Below are 21,352 nucleotides of genomic sequence, written 5' to 3'. Positions count from 1 at the left end.
ATATATATATTTTTTTTTATATATATATATATATATAAATGTATAATCATTTTCTTAATTCTGTTTCAGTAATTATGTCATGGTTCAAAAATTGGCTCACGATGGTCACGAGGTAAGCAATACAAAAAATCTAAAAAAATGACCTTTTTAATTATATTAATCAAAATTTGTTGATATAAACAAAATATTGGCTTAAAGTGTGTACTTAATAATAAGTAAATGATAGATAAATGAATGAATATCTAAGTATTCCCTATTGTATTTTATGCAATGTAAATTTAAATTATATTTAAAGAAGAAGGGAACGGGAAAGGAACCAGAATTTTAAAACTGTAGGAGATTCTATAGTCCTTGAAATTCATGATATGAAAAATTTTACTTCAACGAGATCATCCCAAAAAAAAAAACTTACCAAAACTACAAATCAATTAGTAGGCACAGATTAAAAATAAAGACTTGTTGATGAATATACACATAACTCTTCTTTGAACATTCCTTTTTCATTTGTAACAAGAACATTCCAAAAGGTTCAGCAGATGCATCTTCACATAGACTTAAGATATCGATAAGGCGGGCCTACAAGACGAAATCTACAAAGAGCATTACTAAACAATTATTGTAATAAATCTTTAAAGTATTGCAATTTGAAATTCTTTTTGAAATATGTGAATACGTTTGAATGTTCCAAAGTAGTTATTCATATGAAACACGAGATTCCAGAACATTCCAGAATGTTCAGCCAATGCATCGTTTCAGATAGCGACAGGTACGATATCGCAACAACAGGGCCTGCAGGACAAAGGCTACGAAGAATGGGCGGGAGAAATGATCGGAATGCGTGAAATTCTGCGCAAGTTTGCGAACATATCGCGCTCGGAGATCGTTGGCACGCGGGCGCCTTTCCTCAAGCCCGGCAGGAATACGCAGTTCAAGGTATGACACTAGTTTTGCTTATTGGAATTCTGGAAATATCTATGTTGTACGATAGATTGGTGTAAATTATATGATAGGGGTGAGGATGAGACGGAAACAATTTGTCTATGATTTCAGAATCTCTGCTCTTGGAGACTATTCGAGACTTTGCAATATTGTAAACTTCAGAAAACAATTGCAAGCATAATTAATTGTGCTTCAACTCATATTTTAAAATAAACAAAACTAACTGCATTGAAAATTTAAGTCTTAGCAAATTTCCTTAATACTTAAATTCATTTTAATATGCCTAAACTATTGTACTCTAAAATTATTACGCATGTTATGTATTCTCAATAGTATGTATTATATGAGCACATTTAATACAATAATTAACATCAACCTAATGCCTCAGGAACTATTCGAACATATATCATTATCTATATCATTCAAAAACATCCTTTGTCAATAATTGAATAATTACGTATTCATTGTACAAATTTCCTGGAATTTAGGAGCTGTATTGTTATAACCTTTTTGTACGAGGTAAATAAAGAGGGATATACAGCAAATCATAAATAAAAGTGAATGGGATAATGTAACATTAGCCCGAGAGAAGTAAAATTTAGAGACACTTCTTGTTCGTTTGTTATGTTATATCATATTCTTTACTTCATTTATATAATCATAATTGTTATTAGGTTTCTCTATGTATAGAAGACGTAACTATTTTTTTTGGAAATGGCAACTATTGCGAAACTACGTTTTATATCTTAAAAATTGAAATCTTTAACGGAATAATATTTTTAATGGTCCTTTCTATCCTTACTAATATTATAAATGCAGTGATGGCATGACATAATTTTAGTATCTGCAGTTTGTTAGGAGGCGTGATAGACTCGAGATGTACAATTGACTGAGATTAACAAATTGAACAAATAAATCTCCATGCTCCTTCAGAACATACATCTTACATAATAAAATAAAACCCCAATATCCACCCATGAGTCGTATTTGTTCCCTTACATCAATGTGTGCTCTTGCTATATTGAAACAAAACGTAAAGACTATCATCGACCTTGTTACAATATTTTGAATGTAAATAATACGATTCTCTTCTATAAATTTGCGATCACTACCGCGATGCCTTTCATTATGAAGGAATAGGGAAATCATATTTACGTATTCTCCGTGATGCCGAATCCCCTTTTAATAATAATCTCACGTTTCTCAGGGCGCTATCTAGTCCTAAAGTAAGCGAAGGAATGGCTATGGAAATTAAACAACGAATAACAATATATACATACTTATATTTAAATAATGAAAATTAAGGACACTACGATACTTAGATTATACTAAATTACATAACATGTATTATCTCAATAATTACGTTTCTATAATTAAAAATTACTTTTAAGTTTAAGAATTAATTTTTCTATTAATTAATACAATATTAATTTAATATTTTTCAACCGACTCGGATAACGGAGTTAACGAATTTTCAACCGCTTGACACGATTCCTTTTGTGTTTGATAGGGAATTGTTGTCATTAGATCCCATTTCAGAGTTTGGAGTGGTACGTCCCCGCCAGGGAAGTCGGTGACCTTTTTTGTAGGAAAAGAATTATGAACGTAATATTCGAATAATTAAATAAAAATAAATACTTATAGGTATTAGAAGACTTCGGCTATATCTACGACAGTTCAGTGGGAGTGCCGCCTCTGCCCATCCCAGTGTGGCCTTACACCCTCGATTACAAGATTCCACATGAATGCAAATCTGGAACATGCCCGACTAAATCATTCCCCGGTATAAGGAAATTCTTATTAATATCCTTTATTATTAGTCTTTGTATTATATACATAATTTGTTAATATCTTAATTGAAATAATTGTTGTGAAAGAACAATTATAATTTGAGCCACGATTGCTCGTTATCGTTTCATACGTGTTGCTTATTAAATTATTTTTAATATACCTGTAATGATTTACTCCTTTTCAGGTTTATGGGAAGTACCTTTTAACGCGCATTATGTGGAAACTTATGAGGGAGGCCATTGCCCGTATTTAGACCAGTGTGTGCTACATAACCATGATTCAGATGATGTAAGTGACGTATTCTTTGAATAATGTTTTAAATAAAAAATGTAATTATTTGTCAGACAATTTAGTTTTGAATTTTGTAATGAGTTGTAAGGTGTGAATAAATGTAAAATAGAAAAACTGTTACAAAATATGAAATAGAAAGATATCAAGACAGGTGAATGATGTTTACAAAATTTAAGATAATAAAGAAGTTTAATGGTTTTTATGATTTATATTTACTCATAAGCATAACGTAGATTTTCTTTAATGCACGATTACATCCAATTAAAAGTTTCATTCGAGTTCGAGTTTCTTTCTCTTCTTAATAAATAAGTATGAAACAAGTCCTTCAAGTATTTTCTCATTTGCTGTACAATCTTATTATGTGTAATTTTATATGAAATATTTTTAATTGTATCATATATTATATTGTATAATATAAAACATAAAAAAGTTTTATAATTTTAATTTTATTTTAAAGCTATTTTGTATACCTAGTTATCTCAAGATCAGAATATTTGATGAAATTATTTTAAGTTAGGCATAATTTAGGAACAGATAACATTTAAAAAATTGGTAAATTTTTAATTTTATTTGAAATCTAAGAAACTCGAGCATTGTTAATAATACCATGGATTTATCTACTATATAAAAATAAGTCGGGTTTTCCTTCCTGACGCTATAACTCCAGAACGCAGGAACCGATTTCCACGGTTTTGCATTCGTTGGAAAGGTCTCGGGCTCCGTGAGGTTTATAGCAAAGAAAATTCAGGAAAAATTTGAACAAAAAAGCGGGAAAATAATTTTTTACATACAGCCATCTGGTGGCGAAACGGAGTTCGCCGGGTTTGCTAGTGCTATTATAAAAATACTGGTGATACAATCGGGAGGGTTCTAGGAGTTGGGCTATTGTCCTAGCAGTAGTTAAATATAAGTGCTGATGATTATAATTACGATGATAAAGTTAATATAGATTAAACTAGTTGCACCCCGCGGATTCACCCGCGTTAGTCCGTATCCCGTAAGAATATCGGCATATAAGTTGCCTATATGTTATTCCAGTTGTCCAGCTGTCTACGTACCAAATTTCATTGCAATAGGTTAAGTAGTTTTTGCGTAAAAGAGCAACAAACACACACACATCCTTACAAACTTTCGCATTACAATATTAGTAGCATTATTAGGATAGTAGGATACCATATCGATCACAATATTTCTCTTATTTTCATTAGGTTAATTAGTCAGGTAAAGGCGGAATTTCTAATTATCGCGCTTATAAATTCTAGGTACTAGAATGGCTTCAAGAGGACTTCAGCCGGTATTACGAGCAAAACCGAGCGCCATACATGATGCCTTTCCACACTAATTGGTTCCAAATTAAGGAATTGGAACGAGGCCTCCATAAGTTCTTACGATGGGTGTCTGAATTGTAAGTGTATATTATGATTATGTTTAACGGTACATCAATAGATAATGTATAACAGTTCATCAATCCGATAAACAACAGATCATGTGTTTTTGTCAAATTTGTGAATAAATGAAAAGGTACATAAATTCATATTCAAACACACTCGTCAGTTTTAGTTAAAATAAATCTACTTGAACGTACGAAATGTTTTCGTTAATATGAGTATTAAGTTAAGCTGTAGATAAATTTTAATGAAATTTGTTTAGACTAGTTTACAAAGCTGCAACACTGCTTTTATAGAACAAACTCATTGGTATGTTTATAAATATACCCCTTGAAAATCATAATTCTCCTCTTTCATAAAATAATGATGTAACCGTAATACATTTCTAAATCGCACATTGCGATAATATAATTTGTGCACCTATGTGTTTATAATTAGATAGCATTTGCATTTATGCAACTTGAATAATAAATGAAATGGAAAATGAAATTGGTATTGTTAAATTCTTTAAGAATGTATAATACTATTATTAATAATACTTATAAATATATATTCGCAATCTTCAGGGGTCATTGAAAGTACAAATGTACATTATTATTAAGAGGAATTCAGGAAAGTATTGGATTTATAGTAGGTTACGTGTAGATTTCTAATAATTATTACCATCCTTTTCTTTGCCGTCGTTCTTCGGATTTTTCAATCGACTTCAAAAGAAGGAGGAGGTCATTTCAAGTGTTCTTTTTGTGTGTGTGACCTCATAGCTTTTTACTAGATAAACCGTTACTTATAATTCTTTTTTTTATTTGAAAGCTGGTGGTCGCAATGTGGTTCCGTTTAATTTTTGTTTAGTTTTGATATAAACTCAATGAATCAATAAATACAAAGTATATTTTTATAAAAATATAATACAGAAAGAAAAACTTTATTAAAAGTAATTGCGAGGGAGCTATGTTCCTAGGACTACAGAGTTATTGTTGCTTCCAAGAACATATACATGGTACGTGAGATATTGTGCCTTTAAAGCGATTGATTCAAAATGTATAATATCTTTTCATATACAAACACAATAAACTACTACGTAAACTTATTTGTTACCAATATGTTAACCGATGACTTGTTTCTTACCTTGTGGATGTGTATAGAGTCGTACTAGATGCTTTTGCTTATATTTATCTATAATATATATTGATATTTATAACAACTTGAGGTTACAAATACAAATATTGAATTACTGCGAAGGTTTTACTTGTAATCAAACTAATACATAAATACTAAAGCTAAAAATCTTTTTACAAATAAGATGGACTTAGATATAAATCCTTCTCAATGATTACGTTCTTTATAAATAAGGCTCTTTGCAAATAAAGCGAAATAAGGGATAAGTCTAGTATAATAGAGAGTGGCAAATTGAATCACGGCGCAGACAAATGAAAAATATCTGAATTTTTTTATGATAACTGAATATTTTATTTGATGACTCCTAAATATCAAATAACATCCTAGACGTTACGGAAAATTGACAGATGAAGAATTATTATTAGAAAGTAATGTTGTATAAATAATATATTAGTATTTTCCGATTTTTTTTTTTGTTCGATACAGTAAAATAAAAATAAAAATGTGATGAACTTAACATATTCCTTAAATCATAATTTGTTATTCAGAAAGAGTTCTCAAAACAGATAGGACTGGACATTTCTCGTAAGAATTTTCTATACAATGTGTCCAGACTGTCAAATAAATTACACTTATTATCACATATTAAGACTTATCATCAATATAGGTGAAAATTCGACGATTCACATGATCGTCATCACAACATTCTTAAAATGAACGTATAAAGAGTATCTATTAAAATTAATAATATTAAATGTACGTTAATCAGTTGAGATAATTGAATAGAAGGCTTTTATCGTTACTTTACGTGTGTCGTATTGGTACATTCGTTAACTGGCGACGCTGCCAAATTGATTTTACATAATTACGTTCTGTAATAACGCTATTAATTGACAGCAACATTGATGCCCATTTATTCTTTATTTTATACTCTCATTTGTCAAAATCAAAGCATTTAATCACGAGGATGACGTCGTGAGTATGGATTATGAACCTCGTGGGAGGAATTACCTTTAATATTTAATGAAAAGATTAACTTTATAACAACTTTACAGAAATAACATTCTTTTTAGAACAAATCGCAATTTTATGAACATAATAATTATATATTTATTTTCGTTTGAAATATTTGGACAAAGCGTATGCATGATTGGCAACAATAATTTTCGGAATTCGCTTCATAATTAAATATAACGTGTCTGTGTCATTTATTATTAATTAGCGAGTATTCGATTGAATATTCAATTAATTTCTGCAATTAATTAAGTTAATATTACTATATTTTATAAGTTTTCACTCATGTGTTAGTGGCTACATACATTTAATATAACTTGTTAAATACGTAACAATATACTACAGTAATAAGAATATCATTAGCATTGAATTAGAATTTCTTTTAATGATATGAATCAAATAAGAATTAGTCAGTCACATTATGTTTAAATATTATGAAATTTTGCAGTACCCTTTAATATTATGATATAGCAAATATCGATGAATAGCAAATGATTTTTGTATGTTTGTTTTGGATTCAAACACTATTTTATTTACCATTTTGAAAATCAGCGTATAAAAGAAAGATCATTTGAGGGTCTAAAGCATCCCAATTTTATTTACTTTTTGCTTTTTTCGTTGTTTATCCACTTTTTAACAATACCAGATCATCAACACACATCTAAATAGGTAGGGTAGGATTCCTAAGTAACTAAGATAACTTTGTATTTTTAAGTCAATCTGATATTACATAAATTATATTTTATTTCTATTTAACTTTACTATATAGTATAAAGAAATGTCGCTTCCCGCGTCTATGAACATAATATGTATGTATGTACGCTTAGATTTTTAAAACTACACAACGGATTTTGATGGGTTTTTTATTAGATAGAGTGATTCAAGAGGAAGGTTTATTTATGTGTATAAAAGCCGAAGCCGCAAAAGCTAGTTTTTACATAAAACTGAATCCGAAAAAAACTTAATGGTAAACAACAAAAAGCTAGAAAACATGAAATATTCCAGGAAGGACGTATACTTCGTGACGGTGACGCAGGCGCTCACGTGGATGACGGAGCCGCGTTCCGTGAAATTGCTGAGCAATTACGACGCGTGGAGATGCGACAAGAAAGACCTCCCGCTGCCGGCGTGTAACTTGCCCAACAAGTGCGCGCTGTCCTTCAAACACCCCGACACGAATTTCACGGACACGCGCTACATGGAGACGTGCGTGGAGTGTCCCAATCAGTAAGTTGGATGTAGTTTGTTATAATTCTTATTTTTGATGTTATCTCAATCGTGCATGAGAAATATTTTTAGAACATAGCATAAATATAACTTTCTGGCAATTGTCTTTTCCCCGTGGAGGAATTCCAACTTCCTTTCTCCATAGGAACAGTTTCCCGACGATTGCAATTTGGGGTTCTTCAAGCGTAGAGTGAACAGATACCTTCTAGGGAACCGCGTTTCATCTTAGACTACATCTCCGCTTACTAGTAGGCACTTCAGATAATTTCAGCTTATATATTTTATGGATGTATATATATCTATAGTCTGCGGTATAAGAGATTTGAGATTTACTTCTTAAGTAATGAATGAGATTTTTATTTTTAACACGGTGTGATGTTGTTCTGCAGGTGTTTAAATTAGTGTAAAATTTGGGTGTATCCTTACTTAAATTGATAAATAGTATGCTTTTCACTTTTTTGAAGTATTTATAACATGAATTATTAATAACGTAGGTAACGTAGGTACCTACCTATTTTTTGTAAACATTAATGTTGGTTTACAAAATATTTTATCGTCTTCTTAGCCCGTTTTCTTCATCCCGTTTCTATTATCCCACCTAGACTAGGTTTTATTAGGTAACACATGCTCGCTTCACTTCGCATTCGGTGAAAAAAAAGTTTATTTGCACACGTTTATCGACGTCAATAAGAGTGCAGTGAACAAAACTGTAAACGGAATAAACATCGAAACGAATTACGTAACGCTGCCGTGCATTTTTTTGTACTGTTTTACGTAGAGCCCGCGGGCGCATGTGAGCATAATTTACTTGTTAAAGAACTGAGAAACACTGGGAGGTTCATATGATGATTTATGGCTTGATTTCAGGTTTTCAATTAGGTTAAGTATTAAAGTTATTTAGTAGAGTTAATTAGTAACTACCATTGATCAGAGTTTATTTATGTCCGGTAGCAGTCCCTTCTTTATCCCATTCCCCTTAAAAGCAGACACGCGTTTGCAGACAATGCATTTGCTTATACCTCTCTACCGAAAATATTTATGCGCTGATCGATTACCACCACCATTGCAGTTGCTCGTTCTAACATCCAAATCATGAAAATGAAATTTTACAGATAAATTATACAATATAGATGTTTATTTTTAAAAGAAATCAAATGGAATTTTGTGAAATTTTAATGGTTTTGCTCTTCTGTTGTTTTGTTTGTAACTCATAGCGATAGGTAATATGTTTTGTTGAGCAGATTCGGGGTGTAACTAGGCAGAAACCCCGTAGATGAATCTTTTCAGAATAAATAGAACAGAACTTGAGGATAGTTACTGACAAACTGACGAGTGAAGTCCGGATAATGTAATATATTAATACATTTTTTTATTTCTTTGTCTGGAATGGAGCTACTGGGTCGCCTGATGGTAAACGTTACCACCGCCCATGAACATTTGGAGAGGCGTAAGATCAATAGCAGCTCTTACGCCTTTACAAATGGATTACCGATTTCACATTGGAAAGGTATTAAGAAAGGATTGATGAGAGGAATAAAGGAAAGGGCTGGGAAGGGTAAGGAAAAACGTATGGGCCTCCGGCACCCCCACTCACCGAACGAATCACAGCAGTATGCTATTTCACGCCGGTCTTCTGTGGGGGTGTGGTACATTCCCGGTGCGAGCTGGCCCAATTCATGCCGAAGCTTCCTCCACTCCCACATAAAATAATATGTCATATACTATGCCATAATATTTCCTTTTTTATGTGTAGCGTTGATTAAAATTTTCTCTAGTGTACTCTATACCCACAATGTGTAAAAAGTATGATAAGTTTGTTTGATTTGGAATATAGTATAATAAAGCAATGAACAAACGACATTGTGGATCACGTCCGCAAACCTCCAGGCGACGAAATAGAGGTGACAAATACAATGTGCATTGTTTGAGATAATATCGTTAATTAATTTGAATATTAAACAAATTTCAAAAAGATATTCTTGAATGCACTATATGTTTAACATAATAGTTGCTATAGTTATTTATGTATTACGTGAAAATTATTTGTTTCAACGCGAAAGAATCATTTTGTTACAACCCGTTTAAAGTAAGAAAAACGAATTTTATGTTAAAATGTGTTTTTAAAGCGACAGATGCATTTCGTAAATTAATTTATTTATTAATTATATTAAGTTGAAACTAAACTAAACATTAATAAATTTTAGTCGATGTTACGGTGAAAATATCCGATAGTTATAATGTAATTATTCCCGGGACCTACCCCTATCATATTACGCACTATACTAATAGCTGATTATAAAATAAATTCCGCACGTTGCTAACGAGTTATTCCACGATACTGAGGAAGTAAGTAGCCTATTATAAAATAATGCCACTTCAGCGAGAGGCATCACATTCCAGCTCATTTACCTCTGTAATACTTTCAGATATCCGTGGTTGGGTGACTCGGGCGGAACGGGTATTCCCGGCAAGGACAATTACATACCCGATAATCTCAGAAAATGATGTAATTTATTGCAACGATGACTTACAGATGACGGACATTAGAGTTACCTAATATCTACAATGACAAAAGTAAATAAAGATAAAGAATAATTTAAATACGACGACGAGACGACTTTTAGATTTTTCGGAACCTATTTCAGTCAATCTTCTCTTTAAATGTGAATTTGACTATAAATACAATAATTGTTTTTTGTGTTTGACTTTATTCAATTTATCGCCATAATTTTATATAAAGATTTTTGCTCTAAATTATTTTACAAAAGTTTTCCAATAAATCTTCCAAAATTGCCGAAATTTTTGCCACATTCAATTTCAGAATTTACACATCAATTTCTTTCTTGTTTGTCTTCCCTTGTTCATTATTCATACAGAGATTGATAGCGATCGTCTGTCATCTGTTGTCATTTTTTTAATCTATTCATTTTGTTGTAACATAATTTTTTACCACTTACGTTATAATTTGAATAGATATTGTATATATATTATTGTGTAGCAGTGACTAGTCATTGCACGTTAGAATTTAAGAGTATTAAGTTCTCAATAAACAAGACTCAAGACTAGGCTTTAATAGCCTCATATTATATTGCTCAAGTTTTCTTTGTTTGATAAGTTTAATTTTTCCGGTTGGCAATATAAATGACTTTAATTATTTTCTCAATACTTCATTTAAAATAAATCATCATTGAAATATATAATATAAATCATTTTCTTTAAATATACTTATTAGCAAAAAATAATGGATACAATTTAATTTACATTTATTCCTTAAAAATTAAAATACGAAAAAGTACATTTTATTTCTAGTATTCGTGTTTTATCTGTATATGTTCGTAGTTAGATAATTAAAAAATGCCATTCAATATTACTTAAAAAATAATTTCCAAGTTGCAACCACATTGTTTACGTATGTAGAAAAAAATTTAAAAAAAGTAATTATATTCTTATTTTTGATAACCACTAACATTTTATACTTATCTAATCCCTATTCTTGGTGCTTTGTATACCTTTGGTGCTATAAATATGTCGATTTCTTTTGTTATCTTTTTATACAAAAATCAATAAAAGTGTGGTTCATTAAATAATAAATATATGACAACTAGTAGCAGTTTCATTTTCCCATTATAATTATTGCATGATTGGTGATGATTTTATGTATGTATGTATGTACATTAATGATTCTATTAATTATTGATAAATAGTTGTTGTTTTATTGACCGACTCTTTGATGAAATGGTAAGTTTTGTGTGTACACTCATTTAAGATTGCTTGTTTATTACCGTTTATTTATAAGAAAGAAACTGCTGGCAAAATAAAAAAGCTGTTTCTTGTTATTAAGTAAAGTATTTCACACCTGTTTAACGGTTTATTTATTATTTGCCTTCCTCAACGAGCAGAATCTTTCCTCCAACTCTTTAAAAATTTCTCATACTTATAAAAATAAAACACAACGGCATGCAACAAAATGAGTCTGGGTTAGGTTTTCACCATTAGTAGAGAGAAATAAATACTTAAAGAGAATCCTGAGATAAAGGAAAGGCTAACTTGCAAATATAATTAGTACAGCTGCAATTTGCACCGTAATTAAAAATAAACTTTCATTAACGAGCGAGGAAAATCCTGTGTTAAAAAGGAGCTGCAATCCCGCATTGTATACACGAATATTATAATATAATCAAAGCTAAAAGTTCACGTTTGAGATCAGACGACGGAGATTTAATTTGAGATTGCGTTGCGAACGGGCGTGCGGAAACTTTCACCATATTCACAACCATTAGATGCTATTACTAGTAGTTTTTATCTTGCACAACGAATTGCTAACACATCGTTCTCCTTCTTTATGTTACATGTTATCTTGATAGGTTCTGTATTGTATGCGGTATTAAGGTTCGAAAAACGCTACTTTTGTTAAACGCTGTTTTCATGCATTTTTTGTTATGAAGAAATAGGTCACTATTATATATAAACCATTCGAAGTATTTCACAGATAATGCTTCAGCGATTCACTACTATATTACAGTGATTGATATGCAATTATTTGTGTTGTACACATATAATTACCTATGATCAGCTTAGAATACAATTTCCTAAAGAGCCTTTCCATGTCAGTAATGAAATAATCTTAATATTGAGGAAAATTCTGTAAATATGAGACGTGCACGTGTGTAAGTAATTTATTGCGTCAACGGCCTGCAACTCGTGGCTCGGAGATTATTACATTCTGTCTCGAGTAAACACTCGCAATAAGTAAACGTACCTAAATAAATATAAACACAGGTACATGTTTGTGGTATGTCCTTAATAAGGTCCAGGGATATCTCCACAGCGGCGCACATAACGGCGCCCTCGAGTCTGCAAGAGCTTCATAAAATATAATAAGACTATTACGCGCGTGATGAAAATGGGTCGACGTGAACTTACCTTTATGAATATACAAGGCAAGTATGAACATTACATTATGCTAATGCAAAATAAAATAAGCAGGGAAGTAATGAAAAATTATTATTAAATTACTCGTGTAACTTACCTGCAGTAGTTTTATCTGTGCTTCTTTGTTAAAGGTGCTCTAAAAGGAACTGAATATTTAGCCATGTACCAATTCATAAAAATTATATCGGGGTTTCCCTATAAACGTATAGATCAATCATCACGTATAGATCAGTTGAGTGAGGCCAACGAGGCGATATAAAAAATGTAAACAACGTGACCGACTCGACTCGAATTATCGGTCTTATATCTTTCCAATGCAATATTTCAGCTGAGTTTCGTGGTACAGGTTTAGAAGTCGGGAAAATTTTGCTTTTTTCTGAACTAGTTAGAACTAGAAATGTCGCTAAATTCATTAACAAGTTAATTCGTGTTTAGATTGCGTTTGAAGTGAAAGGAATTCCTTTTTCTCAGAGTTTATTTAGATTTTTAAGCGACTTGAATAAAGGGAGGATCCTAAGTTCCATTGTATGTTTTTTGTAAATACACCGTTTTTCCTGGCAACGACAAACAGTTTCAAAAAAACCTCTTTTATTCAATTTTTTATCTTTATTTCGAAGTGGTCCCATATATTTAACAATCATTTGATCTTTAATTTCGAAGAAACCCAAAAAAGTTCTTGTATAATTATGCCGTCTTTGAATATAGTATGTATATTGAACTATTGTCAGATTATTGGAAAAAAAACACGATGGTGAAAAGTACAGCAGTAATGAAATAATAAACTATTTTTAATAATGATATAGCGTATTCAGTGTCCAAAATAAATATGAACACCAACTTCGGCTGAAATTTATTGGGTTATTACTGAATTCCATTTGTTGCTCATAATAAAAATGTTTTTAGCCCCATAAAGTTTTGTTTAAATTCTTTCTCTGGATTGTGTGTGGCCTGACTATAGACATTATGTTAAGAGCAAACAAGACGAATTTAAGAATACACACGAAAAATTCTATAGGTACATTCTAAATACTCTAATATTCTAACAACTTCGAATTAACAGAAACATTATTAGAGTTCGCAAGTTCAGTTAACCATACAATAGTTAAAGGGAAACTATGTAACTTACCCAGTTTCTTAGATGAATAAAGTTATAGGACCAATAAGACAAAACGTTTGCGAACAAATTGGTATTACTGGCTGGGCGACGTATAAAACTATCTTCCTTTGTTATTATCACGAAGATGTGTAGTTACATAAATATCTTATCGCATGTTATTACGTCCCTTCTTAATAACTTGCTACAATAACAAGTTAATCACGATCGATCAGAATAAGTCCGCTCATTATTTTCCCTTATCAGCGTACAGAATGAAATAAAAGCCCGGGGTTATTCTTATAGACGACATTTTTATGTCTCCAGAATAGGGAAATAACGAACTCATAAATGTGAATCCGACGATAAACAAAGTGTAGCCAGCGAGATAAGAGTCTGTGAAGTAATATGACTGGGACTCGAGAAACAGTTCTGCACATATCTGCTATATTGTAATAACATGCATTTCGCAAACTTGTAGGGTACCTATTTTGAGAGCAAGTTTGTTTGTAGGACTTATCTCGACCCCAAATGTTATTGTGCTTATTTGTGTGGGTTTTGCGAATATATGCTCAAACCTCTCTAGAGATTTCTAGAAAATACAATAAATATAGTTAACAAAACAAAAAACTCGCTTTAATTTAGAATGAACGTAATTGTGTCACTTGTACAATTTCTTACCATACGCATTACATACAGAGTATGCGGAAGAAGAAATTCCGGCGAAGGCGAATTGGAAGCTACTTAAGCTTCTTACGAAAATGAGAGATGTGGTCATATTTACGGAGTCCGTAAACGAACCGGATACAATAATCTGTTAAATCTTCGCGGTCCTAATAAGTCGCCGATCCTTGATAAGTGTACAAATTTTAAATTTATTTGATGGTTAATAAGTTAAAATCTAGTCCAAAGGCGTCGGTTATTTATTTATTTACTCTTTATTGTGCTGGCATACATAAAGCATCCTTAAAATAAATGACTTAAAACTAAACCAGTACAGCGGGCGCCCTTATCACTAAAGAGTTATCTCTTCCAGGCAACCAACCGTGAAAAAGTAATATATAAAGGAGGAGGTAGGTTTGAAGTACATAAATACATGAATATACTCATATAAACGTATTATATAACATATCTAAGCACATATAAATTAAATTAATATAAATTCAGATACATGTATACATTAGTAAAAGATATGAATTAAAATACAACTATATTGGTAAACTAATAGTAAATAAAACACTAGAAGAAACATAAAAAAAGAAAAAAAACTAAAAGTAAGAAAGTATTCATAAATAAAGAAAAATAATAAAATAAAAAGAGACAGAAAACAAATATACAAATAAATTTAAGATAAAATTGTTAATCAGAGTTAAATTCAAGGCTCAAGTAGTGATTACGCAATTGTTTGGCAAACGTAGTAAAGGTTAATGCTTGTCGAATCTGGCATGGAGTTCCATAAACCAGCGGCAGTGACAGAAAAGGAGCCACCATAGAACTGTGTGCGATGCAAAAGGACAGATGACACTGACCTGTCCACAGATCGCAGAATAATTATCACAGTGCAGGAACAGGAACTGGTCTTTTAGGTTTGAAGGAGTGTTGGGATTGAAAAGGATTTGGTATAATAGTTGTAGGTAATGAACATTCCGGCGAAGGCGGATTGGGAGCCACTTAAGCTTCTTACGAAAGTGAGAGACGTGGTCATATTTACGGAGACCGTAAACGAACCGGATACAATAATTTTGAAGTCACTCAAGTTTATCCAATTGCTCATCTGAGCATCTGAGTTAAGTCTAGAAAGCAAGCATCAGCGTAGTCAAGAATAGGAGGGACGAGGGACTGTGCAAGCATAATTTTTTGTCGGTATGGGTAGAAAGTTACGTAGGCGTCGTAAGGAGCTAGATGCTGCATATATTTTACAACTGATTTGCTGGAGATGTTTAGACCAAGAAAGCGTTTGGTCGAAGATAACACCCAAATTTTTAACTTCTTTGCTGAAAGGAATATTCACGCACCCAATTTTAACTGTTGACAGAATACCCTAGACAATCTCAGGAATAATGTATGGACTTCAACATATACTATATGTTATTTATTTGTTTATTGGTAATCCAACAGCTTTACATGTTAAGTACACACAACAATATGTTTAATTTAACAATTAGCCAATAAAGGATTATAACATATTTATCAAGACGAAGAGAGAAGATTATTATATACACACATATAGTTGAAAGTAATAAAAGTACACGTTGAATATAATTATATCACCAATTTCACTTATATTTTAAGTTTAGTTTGAATTTAAACAGTGAAAATTGATGCTTCTTGTAGTTTCACGATAAATAACAAAAACTGTCTAATTCGTTTACCTGAACATGATTATAGTATTATATATGTCGGAACTTTGATATGCTGATGAATTAATTATTGTTGAATGTTAACGTAGGGGTTGATAAAACAAACGTGTGGCTTCAAACAGACTGACATTTATTTCTCAAAGACAAAAGAACACAGGTAAGTATTTCCTAATAACAAACAGATGGCGCTAGTTACATAGTATGACATTTTGTTACATAAATATACATTTTAACAGGGGTCACGTTGTAACTATTAACTAATCTGTGGTGGGTACGGTCGGGTGACTGTGTTAGAGTAGTGACTGAAATTGGTGTCATAAATATCAATGTTTTGATAATAAGCTTGTAGGTATGCTTCTTTCACTCTTTATCTGATTTGGGTGAAGTTTTCCTGGATAGATTAAGGATAAAATACCATCGAGCTACTCTTTCTTTGAGAACCACATCAACGGTAATTGGATGAGGGAAGTATTTATACTATCAGCAGTACATTGTAGTTCTTAACTTGAACATATTCAGGGAACTCATGAATGTTATAAACGCGAAAGTTTCTAAGAATGTATGAACATTTAGTAAGTATTGTTTCATGCAAAAACAAATGTTCAGATCTGTATGAAACTGAATACGGAGATAGAATGTAGTATGGATAAGCACATAGGCTATATTTTGTTTAGGTACCACGCGACTGAAGACGCAGGAACAACCTAGTATATGTGTGTAATCGACTTATTAAGGCTTGATTTTGACTTTGATTTTAACTGTATTTATTTTGTATTATTATTTCATAATTGTAGGTAAGTATCTGTAGGTATGTTTAACGTGCATATTTTAAATTGCACCTTAACTAAAAACTGCCGGATAAACTGCAAAAAGCGTACATAAATCATAAAATAGATTCACAAAGAGTCGAGTAATTAAGTTACAAACTCGTTTTGAACAAAGGAAGATAGAAGTGCGGTTGGATGATGCAGTCAGCATAATTCGGTTATGACGATCCACCAGGGCTAGTATTTCAGACGTTGTTTCTATCTCTTGCCTCGCTATTATATAGCTTACTTGTTCTGAAATTTATTACATTCAGTTATTAAAGGGATAGTTGTAGATAAATTAATAGATTAAGACCTTATTAGTGCGTTTATTAATAAGCTAATTGTTTCTAATTTTTATAATTTGTTTTTGCATATATCATTCTTTACTCATATTAAATTAAACAAGAAAATATAAGGGACGTAAAATAAAGTTTTTTAAAATCAAATAATATAATAAAAAAATACTGAACCGCTTTCAAATTGTCAGAACTGGACCATATGTTATAAGGACAACATGAGAGTTACCTGCTTTCAAATAGAAAAAAAAATCGGTTTACCCGGTAGTAAAATGTTATTAGGAAACAATCACAAAAAAACAGTCGATTTCATAATCTCCTCCTTTTTTGTAGTCTTGAAAATAAAGACATGAAACTATTAAACTGAAGTGACCCTAAAAAAAGAAGTTGCCTTAAACTTTAAATCTGTTCATTTGTCGATGTAAGGCTACAATGCAGCTAAAAAATTGCTTTGCAAATCTTATGAGCCAAATTTCTAACATTTCTTGTACCGACAGAAACAAAATAGAATGCTTGAAAGTGGTTTCATTTACTGAAAAAATAACATAAGTATGAAGAAGAAATGTAAATAGCCAACAGCAAAATAATAACTTTATATTTACTTTAGTTATAATATGTTTGTTTATGTATGCTTTTAAAATAAGTACCTATCACGTAAAAACTAATTGTCAACATTTATGTTGATATAGGTAATGGGATGACAATGATTGTTTCCTTTCTATTGGAATTCGCAACAATGTGTTTCACCACAGGCCACAGCAGCTTACAGCTGTCATATGTCACAAAACGGCGAGGAACAGATGATTTCAAGAATCCAATCAATTTGTTGGTTACGCAAAACCTTTTAAAGGAAATTGAAGTCAATTTAATAGTACAGTGAAATAAATCGCGTGCCAACGAAAATCCTCCGCGCAATTGGATCTACACGGCTGCGACTAATGGTCGCGTGCCGCCGTAATGAAGAGCACCAAACTTACCGTAGTTACAACGAATTGCACAAATTTTTGTGTCCCCAATTTAATTTTCAACCCTCTTCATAGCAAATCGCTACGAAAAATTAAAAGATTTCCCGTAATCATGTACACACATTGTTGCTACAGAATTTCATGCATAAAAGTTAGTAATGAGTCCGGGTAGATACGAGTTGTCCTTTGTTAGAAAATAAAAGAAGCGTACGTATGTATCGTTGTTTTATTTTGTGTTAGCATCGAGTCTGCGGCTGCGTAATCGTCGTGGGCCGTTCGTGGATTGCAATATGAATTTGTACTCTTTTGTTCACAGTTTTTAATTCCACCGGTAAAATGTATTGTTCGTAGAACAAAAGTCTGTGGTGTCATTGTTGTTGGCCAAAGTTCATTTAAATTCCGTGCCCGTGAGAGGGAACAGTAGCAAATATGAATTTCTTTAGCCCTATTGTCAAACTGGTCTTGCTCGTGGTGGAATAATGGTTTCAAAGCCGCATTGTGTGGACCTCTATATTCGCTGTATTAATATTTGAGTTACTGTGAGGAAAATTTAGTGCAGACGGTAGTTATGAATTTATTATATTGTTCCATGCAGGCATGTTAAAGCCATTGAAAAAATACAGTAATGAAGCAAATATTATGTACATAGGCGGATAGTGTCATACTTGCTACGTCCAAATGAAAAATCGTAATGAAAAAAAAAGAAATAAATGACTTGTAAGATTAATGAATTCAACTGACCATGTAAGCTTCGGAGCTATTAAAGCTATATTGGAGTAGAACGCACTACATAGCGACCCATTTTCAGTGGCGGTTCGTTAAATCGAATCTTGCCAGTTTTGCTAGAGCCAAAGAAAAAACAGTGACCGCTCACAGTGGCGCGACGCCAAAAATGTCGGTTTTCATCACGGTTTACAGGCGTCGCAACAAGTTATGTCCCTCTTTTTGCAATCGAATTTTAATAAAGCACTACATCTTCATAGCTAAAATTTTAGAGAAGCAATAGAGAATTCACAAGATAGTTATTTTAGAACACAGATTATATTGAAAAATATAAAATTATATAATTAATTCAAAACAGACAAGCTATGGATGAACATTAAACATGTCAATTAAGCTAAATGAAAAAATTGTCGTTCAACTGAAAACCATACCGTAAACTAACCCAGCATTGTTCTTTTTACCCTTACACTAAACATAATTTAATACAGTCGTAGAACCCATTGTAACATTTAAATGCCTTCAAATGAAATAAATTTTGCGTCATACAATTATTGTTAAGGCCATTTTCATTACTTCTATAATGGCTGGTAGCGAGGGCAAAGCAATTTTGTAAGAGACTTAAGAAATTTGAAAAAAGGAAAATTATACAATTTGCTAATGGGCACGGTACGGATAATTTCTGTAGCGCTGTATTTATAGTCCTTCAGAAATGGTGATGTTAATGAGAATCGAAATTAATATTTACGACTCGCGATGAGCATAAATCATTCGGCTCGTAAATTGTTTCTGCAATTTTGTAACAACGATGAATATTTTGTTTAGGCTGTGGTTTTGAGCATTTCCTTGACTTCTATTCGCGTCCATTCACTTTAAATTACTTCTCATAAATAATTTACTATTCTGTTTTAGACTTAAGTAGTACATTATAGAGATGTAACTGCCATTTCGATTGAATTCCTTTCTAACAACCAATGATCTAAACAATGAGGTTTAAGGGTTTTCTTAACAACTTAATATACATAGGATCCAGGTGAGCCAAATATCTTCAACGGTCGGATTACTGATGGAGGTCAAATAAAGGCTGGGGGTCAGTTGATCTCGAATAAATTTGCGATTTGGCGAAAAATTTACAACTTTTTCTCGGCTCCCGTTCTTGGATTGAGGCAGTAAACTCGGAAGCAATCTCGCTACACCACCGGCGGAGTTATTTCGCAGAATATTGCGGGACCCGTGGCTAATAAAATGACAAATAGGGGTTCCCGTCCCGTGTCGGTCGCACTGAGACAACGTGTAGGAAATTTTGTTTACACCATACGTTACTTTCTGTTGATGTCTTTTTTGCTAAAATATTATTCTTTATATGAATATATAATGAATGAAATTGCTTTTTTTTGAGCAATAATAGAGTAACGATGTTATTATAAATTAAACGTTCATTCACTTTAACTTGTTATCAAAATTAAATTAACACAAGCTGTACTTAAAAACGTTTTTTAAAGAATAAGGTCAGTCTAGATTTTATGATGAATCTTTTGCTCATATTATCAGAACGTGTTGACCCTGTCACGATTACTTTAATACACCTGTCTGCCCGTCTTATTGTAATCCAGATGATCCTGAATATTGCTCATGTTTTATGAATGTGTAGATTATATCTACCTTGTACTTATCATTCCATTTTTAGAACTAAACGGGAATATTATTTAATACTTTTTACGGAGACTAAAATCCGTTTTTCTAATTGACTGTGCTGTTCCTTCAGTGTTTCATCAGACAAATACGTATTTTGTTCTTCATTCTTCGTTTAATCACGACTAGACTTCTATAGTATATATAAGAGTCAACTAATATTAATACGAAAAGTCAAATACATTGTACGTGATTCAATTTGATGAGGCGTGCCAATTTTTTCTGCTTCATATCTCGAATTTCAATCCAAACAAGAATCACTCAGGCTTCTCGTCAAATTAATCGCAAATTACACGTCAACAATAAAATAAAACAAGAAGGCTATCAGAAACAGACGCAGCCCTCACTGGCTCGACATTGACAAATAAGCTGTTCTGAAAAAGATTTCGTTTTCTTCATCACTGCTACGGAAAATAAAATGTACTGATCAAATACGCATTCTATATAATTAGGAGATTGGGATTGAGTACTTTTAAAATGTCGGAGGATATACAAAATATTTTGTATTTTTGTTTTTTGTAGTTCATTTCTGCAATATGTTATCTGGCAAAAACAGAACCGCTCTGTAAGTTGCATGTACATTTATATATACCGTTTATTTCTTTATATAGCAGCTTTGGTACAAAACTGTCTTATTGTAGAATAATACTCAATGCATATAAACTTGATGAGAGCGTATTGGGAAATGAAATACACAAACACGCATTTGCCAGTAGTAA

The 21,352-nt window shown here is 32.0% G+C and overlaps 1 protein-coding gene across 1 annotated transcript in view; it reads left to right on the top strand.

Moving 5' to 3' along the window:
- The window catches only part of LOC119834248 (chitin deacetylase 1), a 19,507-nt gene extending 9,167 nt beyond the window's left edge, over window positions 1-10,340 (top strand). The window contains exons 6-12 of the mRNA XM_038358582.1: window positions 70-112; window positions 757-933; window positions 2,584-2,722; window positions 2,915-3,018; window positions 4,284-4,426; window positions 7,545-7,766; window positions 10,193-10,340. Of these exons, the coding sequence (XP_038214510.1) occupies window positions 70-112; window positions 757-933; window positions 2,584-2,722; window positions 2,915-3,018; window positions 4,284-4,426; window positions 7,545-7,766; window positions 10,193-10,271 (907 nt within the window). The 3' untranslated portion in view covers window positions 10,272-10,340. The remainder of the gene's footprint in view (window positions 1-69; window positions 113-756; window positions 934-2,583; window positions 2,723-2,914; window positions 3,019-4,283; window positions 4,427-7,544; window positions 7,767-10,192) is intronic.
- The last annotated feature ends 11,012 nt before the right edge of the window (window positions 10,341-21,352 follow it).

This window comes from Zerene cesonia, chromosome 19 (genome assembly GCF_012273895.1).
Source record: "Zerene cesonia ecotype Mississippi chromosome 19, Zerene_cesonia_1.1, whole genome shotgun sequence".
In the NCBI taxonomy this organism is placed as follows: Eukaryota; Metazoa; Arthropoda; class Insecta; order Lepidoptera; family Pieridae; genus Zerene; species Zerene cesonia.
Note: the sequence above shows the minus strand (reverse complement) of the source record. Positions and strands in the feature narration are given on the sequence as shown.